The sequence below is a fragment of the Ursus maritimus genome, unplaced genomic scaffold (genome assembly GCF_017311325.1).
Source record: "Ursus maritimus isolate PB19 unplaced genomic scaffold, ASM1731132v1 scaffold_18, whole genome shotgun sequence".
NCBI lineage: Eukaryota > Metazoa > Chordata > Mammalia > Carnivora > Ursidae > Ursus > Ursus maritimus.
Genome location: NW_024424230.1, coordinates 55,631,531 through 55,644,491, shown reverse-complemented (window position 1 = coordinate 55,644,491; position 12,961 = coordinate 55,631,531). Strand labels below are relative to the sequence as shown.

Sequence of the window (12,961 nt, the reverse complement as noted above, 5' to 3'; positions counted from 1 at the left end):
TACTGTGTTACTCGAACACAGAGCTATGAGATAGTAGAAGGCCAGGTTGTTTCTGATTGCGAGAACCAGGAGAGCGCCCAGAGGAGGTAACATCTGAGTTGGGTCTAATGGAATCAGGCGCATAAAGAGGGAGCTGGAAGTCAGTCGAGGCAGAGGCCACAACGTGACGAACTGCCCAGAGTCATGAAGGTGCTTGGGGTGGAGAGATGACCATAAGGCACATGGTGGAAAGTGGCTGCAGTTAAAAATCAAGCCTGAAGTACAGTGTGAGGTCATGTCATGGAGGTCTGAGGAGACCACGCTGAGTTTCTTAGTTTTGGAAAGAAGCCGCAGCAGAATTTTTAGCATCACACGTGATAACATCTACATTTTATGAAAAAAAACTGATTGCAGAGTGGAGAAGGAACAGAGGACATGAAATGTGGAGAGGTGAGTTAGGGTACTCTCGTGATGGCTCAGGCAAGACGTGAGGACCAGGCAGTGGGAGGGATGGAATTGGGAATGGTGGGCAGGGTGAGCATTCAGGACTTGTACGCGGCTGATGTGGCAGTGAGGGCAAGGGAGGAGGCAATGACGGCCCTGCTGAGGCTAGCTGGGTGGTGACAGCATCCGACTGATCCCAAACACACAAGGTCAGCGAGAGCTAGGACACAGGCACATTTGTAGTCCCTTCTGGGCCAGGTCCTGTGACTAATGGCATCTGACACTAAAAGCATGTTAACAAGTGGGAAAAGTACTCAACTTCTCCCAGGATAGAAAATTCCAACAACCAGCTTCCAAATGGAAACCAGACAGTTGACCAGAGGGGCCTGAAACAAGCTGGTAAATGTCTACAGCCATCAACTCTCATCAGAGGAAAGAAATACTGTTGCAGGAAATAACAATTTTTAACCAAATTTTCTGAAGTTTGAGCATGTACGTGATATCATCAGGGGCATGGGCAAAAGGCAACTGAATTAAAAAACCAATGAACACATAAGAGGTCCTGAAAGCAAGCATGACAACAAGGAGCATGCAATGAAATAGAACAGACACTTTTACGTTCGCAGTTTAGAAAAAAATAAACCAAGGACTCACCATAAAATCAACCCTTTCTATTGCATTATTTAAAAGTATGCAGAAACTTTTATCTATGAAGAAAGTATCTATAAACACATGCACTTGACTTGCCCCAAATAGCTCGAGCAACTTCAAAATTTCAGATAGAAGTTTTTATCATTTTCTCATGGACCAGCTCAGCCTCCCCATAATAATTAAAGGGAAAAAAACATGTCAAAACTCACTTGGCTGCTACAGCCATTGGAGGCACAGCTGTTGTGATTCTTAATGCATTTATGGTGCCTGCCAATGCTCCCTCTAACTCCGTATCCTCAAGCTTTCAATGGTTTTGCTTTGTTTGTTTTGTATCCTGTGGAACAGAAAATAACCTGCACTGATTGTGGCAATTGATTGACTCAGCTGGTGCCTCAGAATACGAAATGGGAACTGAAAAGCACATCTGAAAAGTGTGTGGGCTGGAGGTGAGCAGGAAGGGGGTGCCTCCACCCCGGGCTGCGCGGAAGCATGGCAGCAGCTGTATCAGGCGATGGTTCTATCTGCTATAAGTAACGCAAAGTTCCTTTCATTCCACCTTCCCCGCCCTCTCCTGTCAATACCCAGCAAAGAGGCTGTGGTGCACCGTTCGGAAAACATGCCGAGAAGTTCGGACAGTTCTCCGTCTGCCAGCTCACCTCCAGCAAGGGACAGGCGGGCAGCCCCGGGGAGAGCTGTCCTCCCAGGCTCTGCGACTGTCCCCTCGGAGCCACATCTGTCTTCCAGGCCTGTCCTGTCTAAGGGCATCTGAACCTGGATGAGGAATTACACCTGCAAGGTCCACAGAGTGGGGGTGCTTTTCTTTTCTGTTTCGTTGGCTTCCCTGAGGTGGGAGGCAAGTAAGCAAAAAATAGACTTTGAAGGGCAATTGAGATGTTTTAATAATAATGCCTTCTTCACTTGCTACAACTTGGTCAAACAAGGACAAAAGCGCCAAATGTCAACAATTGTGCTCCATTTAACAAAACTGGCTATTTTACTTAGAAAAGAGGGGGAAGGAGGAGAGGGGAAAATATCTAATCCATACATTTTTAAAAAGACTTATAATGAGCTACCAGGAGATAGACATGTTTAAAGATAATCCAGGTTTCAGAAAAATGCATAGGTTGTACTTAAGCCTGAAGATTTTGACATAACATCTTCAATTTCCCAGTTTAAATTGGGCTGAAAAACAGTCTCCATGTTCAATTATAAAATTAATCACCAGTGCTTGTACCCTTGAGAAATATACAGGAGAAAAGTAAGTGGGATGAGAATACTTTCCTAAATATATTTAGATATAGATGTACACTTCTTTTTCAAGAGCGGGCTGCAAAGCATTACTTAGGTTTTGAGTTTTAACTCCAGTAATCGGAAAATAAAATTTTGTGGCCCAGAGCAATATTGATTATTAGCTAATGAAACAGTGCCATCTGTGTTTTTCAGGATGCCCTATTTGGGAGTAGTTTTAAAGTGCTGTCCTTCCTATCTCTTAATTTTACAATGATAGCAAAATGTGTTCTTTCAGAATTAAGCAACTGTGGTCCTACACAAGGTTAATGTCTTTTCTGCTTCGATTGTCAAAGAGACTTCAAGTTACTCAAAAAATAGAGAATGAAAGGCAGCCTTCCTGGGACCCCAGAGGGGGAGAGATTCGCTCTCCAACCCCACAGGGTCCCTGCTGAGGCTCCCTGGGACAGTGACAAGTGACAGGGCACAGGACACCTGTGTCTAGGATGGGACCTGTAGGTTCAGGGAGAAGCAGCAGAATTACCGTGACTCCAGGGGACAAAGGCCCAAGTCTGGGGGGGGGGGGGCGGGGAAGACAGCTCAGTCCTACCTTGCGTTCATCCTGTGTAGCTATCCTTTTTCTCCCATTTTTGGTAAACCCACAGATATTCCCCAAGGGGTTGGCACAGACTGCTCTTTGCTTGCTGGGAGAAGGAACCAGCGACTTCTGCAGCATTGTAAACAAACTTGCCCTTTCTGCTCTGTCTTCCTCCCGAGATCCCTGATCTACTCTCTGATGACAACCTGCCATTTTCTGTTCCATTCAGCATGTTTACTTTTTTATTGTGATTCATGTCTGAGTTTCTTTGGAATCAAATTACTGCATTTCCCTGGTGAGATATACCATATGACGATCTTGTTAGAACAAAATCAAATATAAAATTTGCACTCAATGCTGCTGGGTCTCGTCCTCACCACATGTTTTCCCTTTGGTTTGGACTCACTTCTGTCGGCTACTTGAATGGTAATGAATCCTTCCAGCACTTAGGACAAATTTCAAACATTTCTGTCTTGGAAAAGATAAAGACAGATGGGTTGAAACACTGTCAACAGAGAGAAAGTCACTATTTCAAAACTATTTTACAATGTAGATGGCTGGTTTTCCCCAATACGCATGGATTGAAGAAAACCAGAAAGACCAACAGATTGATTTTGGGGAGTCACAGCAGCAACTGGAGACTTTCTTGACATTTTATCCCTAGAGATGTAACATCATTTACTTTTCACTGAGTCCTGAAGCCAAGCACTCCATAGAAAAATTTTTTTTTTGAATGGGAACGGAGCAATATAGTTCATACTACACTTTTCAGTGAAAAGTTTCCCTCTCCCCTTTACTTTTCTGGGTGCTGATTATTATCTTTCAAGCAATTCCTGTGTGCCACATACAAATAATGTTTAAAAACCAGGTTGTGCTAAATAGAGCAGGAATGAGTCTCCATCCAAATACAGGAGAGACTCGTGTTACCTGAGTCTTTCTTCAGTTCCCACGGCTTCCAGAGTGATGTTCAAGCTACTGGTGGGGTGCTCTGTGATCAGAGCCTGACTACCTGTGACGGCCAGCCCTTCCTAGGATTCAGGCACACAGCACGACTGCCATCTTGGAGTATACCCTGTTCTCTAGCTTTTGTGTCTGCCTGGAATTTGCCCTCTTCCACTTCCTGGCCAACTCCCACTCACTTTTTTGAGGAAAGAGTCATCCTCGCTCAGTCTGGTGCCCCAGACCAGCCAACGTGCCCCCAGTGGCCGTGGAAGGACTGCTATGAATCTCTCATTGGGGTTTAAGCTGACAGACATGCTGTAGTCCCTGTAAGGCTGCTTCCTCCAGTGGCGTGAGCTTCCGGAGGGTGGGGGCAGGGCCGGAAGTTCTCCGAGTCCCCGGCACTGTCAGATTCACAGCACCTGCTTAGTACACGCTGGCGAATTAATGAGCATAGCAACTTGTTCAATTAACCGCCTCTCCTCCATCTTTTGTTGCCAAAGACACCTGAGAACCTTTTAAAAGAAATAAACAGTATTTGGTGGTCTATAGTCACACCATTCCCAGGGACTTTCCTAATTTAGATATGAAAATATTCTTTCAGCAATAAAAGGTGACAGCATTCATTTTGAAACACTTATTTTCTCAAACCCTTTGTCCAGAGAATCAAACCTACCTACTCATTTAAGTTACTTTTTAATGGGAACTTTGGATGATACGTGATACATGGTAAGGAAACCATCGAGCGTTTCAGATGAAGCAAACATGTACTGAGCCATAACGTGACTGGCTCACTCTATCCTCAGAGTGCTGAACACAAGAAATGACAGAGAGGGACTGAAACCACAAAATGACACAATTTCCCCATAAAGAACATGGTGTGAACTTTTCTATTGGATCTTATTATAAGTTAGTATTTTTCTCTTTTACTGGTTAACACTTCACTTAATGCCAGATTCAGTTCTAGCACCTATAAGGCTAAATGAGGGAATCCCCACAACAAGCTTATGAGGTTGACACTATAGGTATTCCATTTTACGGATGAGGGAACCGAGGCCCAGAAAGGGTAGACAGCTTGCCCAAGGTCACACAGCTAAAAAGATGCAGAGCTGAGCTGGCATACAGGCAGTCTGGCCCCAGGGCCTGTGTCCCACACCACAGCGTGATTCACGCTGCACCAGGCAGCCAGGGCACTCCTAACTTCAGGTGTGGATTAAATGCAAGGATGTGCACTCAGCCACATGGTTCACCGAGGTGTCCGTGGCGCGCTAGGATCATCTCCTACAGAATCTTCTATTCCAAAATTCTCCCTGTAACACCTCCCTGTTGGTTCCTACTCTCTAGCATATGTTCTTTTTAATTTTTTTCCCTTTCTTCTTCTTTCCCTCTTAAAAAAACCCCAACAAGCTGATAACGGTTTTGGTGTTTAAAAGTATTTACTCCCCCCCCCCCAGTTTATTGAAATATAAGTGACATGTAACATTGTGTCAGCTTCAGGTGTGTGATGTGGCGATTTGATACACATATATATTACAGTCCTCTCTGATCCACTGAAAAGCTAGAATGAGAAAAAGAGTTTTTTGAAATGTAATTAATTAATACAACATTTTATTTCAGTGTAACAACCCTTAATAAATCATCAATTATAAACTGCTTCAAATGAATATAAACTGTTCTAGTATGCACTTATAAATCATATTTCTTCAGGAGATATGAATGGGAAATGATTTTTTTGTACACTTTCAAATATGCATCATCTATAGTGTGTTATAGGAAGTCTCGGGGTATTTTTATATAGTCCATGAAAAGTGGGACACAGGTGACTTTATGAATTGTTATTTGAGCCTATAACTAATCTCTTTGACATTAACATCTTTAATAAACATTTGAGCAATATCTGCATTCAGAATATTGGATAAAACTAAGACATCATCTCTATTCATTAGGCTTATATTTTCTCACTAACCTAATTTTGTCTTTCATAAGATAAATGCTTTTGGAAGTCTTACTCTTAATCCTATTAATTCCTAAGCTAGCCTTTAAAAGTGCATGAGGAAATATGCAAAGGCAGTCAGTTTCACCGAATTACAAGCTAAATTGCTAACGGTAGATCTAAGAACTTCGGGGTTGCTAAAATGCAGAGCTTTATCTGAAAATATAGCCTGGACTGAAATCCAGCCCTCGAGGCTCAGTTTCCTTGGTGCAGCAGCCTTCTGAGCTGAGGTCACTGGCAACACAGGAGGCTGGTCAAGTCAGCAGAGCAGAGTGTGTGTCTGTTTGTCCTTGTGGCCGAAAGACCCAGTCTTACAAGCAGCATGGCCGTGGCGCGGCTCTGACAGCTATAATGAAATCTCTGGCGATTCAGCTCAGAAGTGGGGCTAAACCCAAGACTATCCAGTGTCTGGAGCATGAAATGAAGTATCACGAGTGTCCCCGAGGGGACAAAAAAGCAGAGTTTGAAACTCGTAGGGTATGGAGGTGGTAGGAACTGATTTTTAAAATACTCTTAATTCCAGACAAAATGTTTCCCAGCTGTGACCTGGTCAGGGAGATGCAGTATCGCAGACACATTCTCAAATGTCCACAGCTCCACATCTACATAATCTTGTTTGCACTGTATGCCAACTGCTACTTCTTTCTCCACCAACGAGTGTGAACTAGTTTTATTTAATGAGGTAAAAAAAGCAATCCACGCCCGCTACCTTCCTCCCCCCCCCCCCCCCCGCCAGCCTCAGCCTCAGCCACGCACACACACTCAAGGGATGGGACACTTCTTTGAATCCGACTTCTTCAAATCAACTAATTCTCTCCAGTTCTTGAATGACTTTCCAACAGAATCAGCTAATGGCTGAGGTGGGAAAGTGAGCCCTACATTTTAGAGAAGGTGAGAGAACATCGCTGTGCCTGGAAATGTCCCCGGAAGCTGCCCGCACTAGACCCCCGGGACAGCCGGGTGCTCTGGGCCGGCAGGACAGCGGCTGTCACAGCCGTGACACTAGCCAGCCCTTTTCCTGGGGCCTAATCTCCACCACATGACATCACTGGTTGCTCTGTAATTGTTTTAAGTGGACAGTTTCTTCCTGGATAACTACCGCAACATTATTAGGATTTAACATCAGACTTAATTATAGAAAAAGCCAAGAAGTGTAATCATGAATGGGGACAGAGCCCGCTCAGCCTCTGTTCCGTTGCATATTTATGAGGATGAAGGGGAACGGTGAAGTGGTCCTCCTTTTTCCATTTCATGTACGTTCCCTTCCCGGTAAGCAGCCTCACCGCCAGATGGCCGCAGGTCCCTTTCTGGCAGCACCCCCCTCCCCCGGGGTCCCGCCGACCAGCTGCAGGAGTTGCGCCCAGGAAGGCGCTCGTGCTCACCTCGTATTCCTCCTTGAAGCCGTAGCCCTCGGCACACTTCATCTGCGTGATGTGCTGCAGCAGGTCTGCCACCCGGATGGCGGGGTGGAGCTGCCCCGTCTGGTAGGGCACGTCGGCCGGCTCGCGCTTCTTGTACGTGTGCGGCTGCACCAAGCTGCTGGTGTCGCTGGCCATCGTGTGGCTTTCGTCTAGGAAAAGAAGGCCGTGACGGGAGTGAGGTGGGACCGGGGGGCTACGTGGGGGTCACGAGAACGCTAAGAAGCTGCCGCTGACATCCCCTCCACCGACGGCTCCAATAATCCCCACGGTGGCTCAGTGAGAAAGAAAAGTTGGGTGTTTAGAAATTTAAATGGGACTGGCAATACCGATAGGAATGAGGCAGAAATCTTTGCTTTTACAAAGCAGTCCAAACGATATATCGCTTTCACAAAGCTGGTTGGTAGGAACCCTTTAACCATTGGGCGCTCAAGTTTATAGAAGTTTCGGTCTGAAACTTCGCCAAGGCCTGGCGCAAAACCAGCCTTGTCTTCTCCTGAAGATTTGTTAACTAGTTTGTATGATGAAGTAAATAAACTCCGTACAAATGTTCTGTGAGCAAAATAAAAGTGCACAAAATGGGTTGGCTTATAAAGCTAGCAATGAAAATGTGGACTTGACACATGAAATCCAAGGACAGCGGAAATAGAAAACGGAACTTGGTCTGATGAGTCACTCGCATGCTCCGGTGTCAGAAAGCTTGACAGAAGGTTGTGAACCAGCACATGACACATGGAATGTTCTACAAGAGCTAACATGCAGGCCGACGCACAGCAGAACCAGCTGGCTTTGTCAGAATCTACAGATAAGACACACACTCCCATTCCCTCCACACCTTTTCCATGGGCGAATGGGGGAACTTACCATTTATTGGCACTTTTAAGAAGGTACATATCAGGAGAAAAGAGGAGGAGAAAAAGGAAACAGGGCATAAGCAATAGTACTGTGTGAAAAATTACAGGTAGTTTTTATTCTGTGCTTTACTTTTATAGTTAAGTTTTCTATCTGTAGGTGATCAGAGGTCAAAGCCTCAATCCTCCCATCACCTTAGGATGGGGTGTTTTATTTAAGCACTCAAAAACAAAACGGAGGTTAAAAATCGTATCATAATTGCTTCTCATCCCCCGTGAGCTAAGTAATGACTAAATAAGTCTTATTTGTATTTGACATATTTTCTCATTTAAAATTCTTGAACACATCAACCGAATTGGACTACAAAACTAATGTCAAAATTTGGTCAAATAAGCCTAAAGAGGCTATATTTTAATGGAAGACTCCTAGTACATTAGATTAATGAACTGCAGAAATTGTAGCTATTAAAAAATGTCTATGCAGGAAGGTGCTAGTAGATTAAGAGTTCCACGTGCTACAGGTGAGCTCATTATAATGCTGAATCCCTTTAGCCGTCCTGTGATTGAGGATGTGTCTCATAAAATATAACGCTAACTTCCCTTAAAAGGAGAATGTTAAATCAAAATTGATTTCAGGTATAAAGAATTAAAACATACATACAAAAGGATACATTCATTTTTTTTAAAAAAAATTACCAGATGGTTTATCAATAGGGAATTCAGCTATGGGTATTTTTTTTTTTTTAACTGAGAGATTTAGCTCCAGAGGAAATCTCGTTCAAGGGCACTCGGTCGGCTGGGCCTGGTTTTTAAACCTCAGTTCTATCTGCATCGCAAAGCACCTGGGGATGCATGGTATGGAAGGTGGTACACAAGTGTGTAGCTATGTTGCTGTTGCTGAAATGGCACCTGGATCACTACGAGGTGGCTAGAGACACAAAGACAAAATAAAAAGGAGTGGCACGCTGATTTTATGACTTTGGTTTTCATTTGGATTTGCTTTGAAATTAGCCATTCAGACGTTCCCATTTTATTAGAACAGTCACGAATAACCCGGGACATTTGCGCATCAGCTTTGCTTGCTGGCAAGTGCCAAGCTCATAAAGTGGGATGCAGGACCCCTGCTGAAGGACTGACTCCGTAGAGCTTTTAGCTACTCCAGCAGGAAGTTCTGTTCTTTATACTAAAATAAATGGAACATTAATTAGTTTCCCCCCTGTGCCTCTCTCATTCTCTCCGTTTTGTACCTTTTGGGATGAACGTAATTAAATGCCCTCCACTGTGGACTGACCTCCTAACCTTCCCCTAAATGAATCATCTAGGCCTTTCTTGCGGAGACACCACAACCTGGTAGGGCTCTGGTGCTAGGGCGAGGCATTCTTGGAAGGTTTAATTCCCAGAGCGTCCACCACTGTTACCACTGTACTGATCACACCCGCTGCATGACTATCTCGGCCTCGTGACTAGTGTGCAGGACCTGTCTTAAGGCATGTAAGCACTACCGAGGCCATCTAAGAAATGAGTGCTACTATTGAGTACACAGATGTCGAAGAGGGAATAGAAGGCTTCTCGTGCCATCCGTGGTATGAAACTGGGTCACCCACACGATTAGAAATTCTTGATGCCACCAAAATTAGTGATTAATCACTTTGCTCTGACTTAAAAAGAATTATTACTGATAAAATATATTATTTGACATTGATTTCCTATATTGGTTTAAAAATTACCAACAATTTTTTCAATTAAAAGTTATGCCTAGGAGGAAATCAGAAACAAAGTTTCTCACTAACAGTTCTGATGGGTTTTGGAGAACTGTGAATTAATTCTTCCTATAGTCTTTCATAGACTATCTTCAATTCTCAACACACCAGCTGAAAAATCTAGAATTGAAATGAGTGCCATGTTTTTGAGGTGTGTGTGGGGTGTTCTATCTACGTATCTATCAATATCAACATCTATCTATCAAAATCTGTCTATTAACCTCTCTCTTTTATTTTTTTGGCGAGAAAATGACATAAAGGCACAGTAAAGCTCTATGCGTTAGGCGGGGCACCTTAGCGCATAAGCATAACAGGTGGAGATAATGGAGGATTTAAGCACGCCAAGCTCCAAGTCACAGCAAAACGCTCTTGTCTATGTAACTGTTAATAGTGCCGTTCCCCTAAAGTGCCAGAGTAGATGTATGTACAGCTTATCTTCTTTCCGTGATGTCAAGGGATCACCTCATTAATCCTTACTATGCAATATATGGATTCACATTTGCACCAAACTCCGTGGGAGGAACGGTTCCCAAGCACGGCCATTTGCTGCGTTGGTACATATATAAGCCAGACATGGTAACAGTTATTTGTCAATCTGGCTGACTTACTTTTCACAGATGTACATCATTTTTGCCACTTAAATTGTCTGTTCAAGTGATTCCCTTTTGGTAAAGAAGCCAAACCAAGTTTAAAAGATGTCCTTAGTGTTTGTAATAACAAAGCAGCGACTTTAAAAAATGGTATTTGTTTAATAAGCTTATCTTAATCCTGCTGTGCAATCTGAACATTTTCTTCCCTCTGACAGTGCACGTCTTGGCCCTCCCCACTCCAGCTCCCTCAAGGTCAGGACGTCTACTAGAGGAGCTGCAGAACGAATGCCACGGCACACAAAGAAATCACACATCTTCGCCTATCAGAAGATTCTGCAAATGTCATCTGCATGTAGATTACATTGTTCGGGTGCCCAAAATTAGCCTGTGCCCCTTACTTATGAAAAGAATAAAAATGCGGCCTTTTCACCGTATAGCTGGCATTAAAAGGGGTGCAGGGCTTTAGTGAGCTGTGTTTGTTAGCTCAGAATGAGGCAAGTTCAAAAATTTGGGTTTGTGTCCATTCTTACACTTCTGTCTGAGTTCACTTGTAACTCAGGTGACAAACTTGCTCAAGCCCAGAAAACATGGTAAGAAAAACAAATCATCCTACCTACAAAAATCGTAACAACTTAGAGAAAAGAGAAGCACAGGGGGAAAATTATGTTGCAAAGATATCAACCCTTGTAAAGAGAATTAGGAAGCAGGAGTCGAACAGCTGAGGGTAGAACTTTTGCTACGATGAATTGGTATATAGCTTGAAGTCGTTTGTGCTGTGCTCCTTCTCGGTATGGTTAGTAGTAGAAAGAGAACACAGCCGTGATACACTTGGCTTATTGATGCATCTCAAATGCAACAGCTTCTCATGCTTATTTGGTTATCAGAGCCAGGTAATGCCATTTCTCCAGAACCTTCTTACATTGGACAAATGGGATTTTTTCCGGCTTCCCACGGGGAACATTTTATATCTTCAATGCATTCTGCCCCACTGGGCTAACATTTTATTTCATTTCTAGTGACATCTGACACATAATAAACCATGTGATTATAAAGTGCCATCTTGTCACTTTTCTGCTGAGAACACAGCTCCTTTGAAATTCCACTGTGTGACAGACACTTTGGAATGCTGGGGTGCCCTGATTGGCTCTGAGAAGGGGTAGGGGGCCCAAACTCTACTGTGATAATTTTTCTGCATAACATTTGGCATAATTAGAAAAATGCTATTTTTGAAGTTGAAGTTTTTAGTGCTTAGTGGTAAGTGAAAATAATAAGAAGTGATTTTTACTTTTACAACTGTCACATTACAAAATTTAGCTCTTGGAAGTACACAGTGGAGTGATGACATACTGTGTTTTCCCTTGGGATCAAATCTGACTTTAAATTCTGAACACAGAAAGGGAAAATACGAGAGCTGGGCTTGTTCATTTGAATCCTTTGGTATCGTTTCCAACATACATGAGGCAAAACCTTCTTATCAAAGGAGACTGTTTGGAGAGTCTTTTTATTATCTATGCCCTCCCCCCGGCCACCCACCACCCCCTTGTCCTGCTTACAATCCCTGCATCAAACAGAGCAGAACTCCAGGCTCCTAGAGAGTGGCCACTGACTTTCTAAATTACTCCTGCAATAAACTGTGATAAAGGGAAATGTTCTCACCTAAAATTGCAGTTGGCACAAATGGATCTGTCATACATCATAAGCGGGTCAATGCAGAGAAAGTAAAAAGAGAAAGAACAGTAAATGATTGATGAAAAGCCCCCCACTTTTCCCGCAGAAAGCCATAGAAAGCATCGGGTTACAACACATCAAACGTATTAAGCTCCTCAAGCATCATGGGCAGCAAAGTGAGAGCGCGGATTGATTCTGATTGCTAAGGGGTTATGAATGGATGCAACAACGGAAAAATCTGTTACCTGGGTAGTAAGAATTGGGCACCGATGTGCTCAGTGTATTCGTTTTCATTGTAAAGGACGAGGGTGAAGACACAGCTGTAAATGAGAGAAGGACTAGTCAGCAGTTGCAGAGAGGCAGTACCTGAGAATACGGCCCTCCGAGGTCACTCAGAAGGACACCACGCTAGTAAGAGACTTGACTGATGAAACGCCAGACATCTACGGAAGTCTATGTGGTAAATACTACCATTCTCCAGTGTCTCCAGGGAATCACTTGTACTTGAGGGGACAAACATGCGATAATATCACTTAAAAGATTTTCGTACTCTACAAATGAAGAAAAATCCCCATAACTTCTGCCGCCATTTTGAATAGAGAAAGTCATTAGACTTCTGTTTTGACTTCTAGCCTTTGCTTGTCGAATTCTAGTATCATGCCAGTTGGTTTTTTTTGTTTTGTTTTGTTTTGTTTTTGTTTTTTAATAACTAAGGGTATGAGGAGGTGTCTACACATGGCTGTTGGAGAATTTTCTGAATGTCGATGTTTTCGCGGTTCGTTAACTCCTCTTGTTCCTCCTATTTTGGATATTCTGAGACTTTCTATAATGTTATGACCTGGT

The 12,961-nt window shown here is 43.4% G+C and overlaps 1 protein-coding gene across 1 annotated transcript in view; it reads right to left on the bottom strand.

The window, feature by feature from the left end:
* Positions 1 to 12,961, bottom strand: part of PTPRM (protein tyrosine phosphatase receptor type M) — a 749,396-nt gene that overhangs the window by 128,983 nt on the left and 607,452 nt on the right. The window contains exons 17-18 of the mRNA XM_040632384.1: positions 12,364 to 12,438; positions 7,214 to 7,401 (exon numbers count right to left, since the gene is read on the bottom strand). Coding sequence (XP_040488318.1) covers positions 7,214 to 7,401; positions 12,364 to 12,438 — 263 coding nt within the window. The remainder of the gene's footprint in view (positions 1 to 7,213; positions 7,402 to 12,363; positions 12,439 to 12,961) is intronic.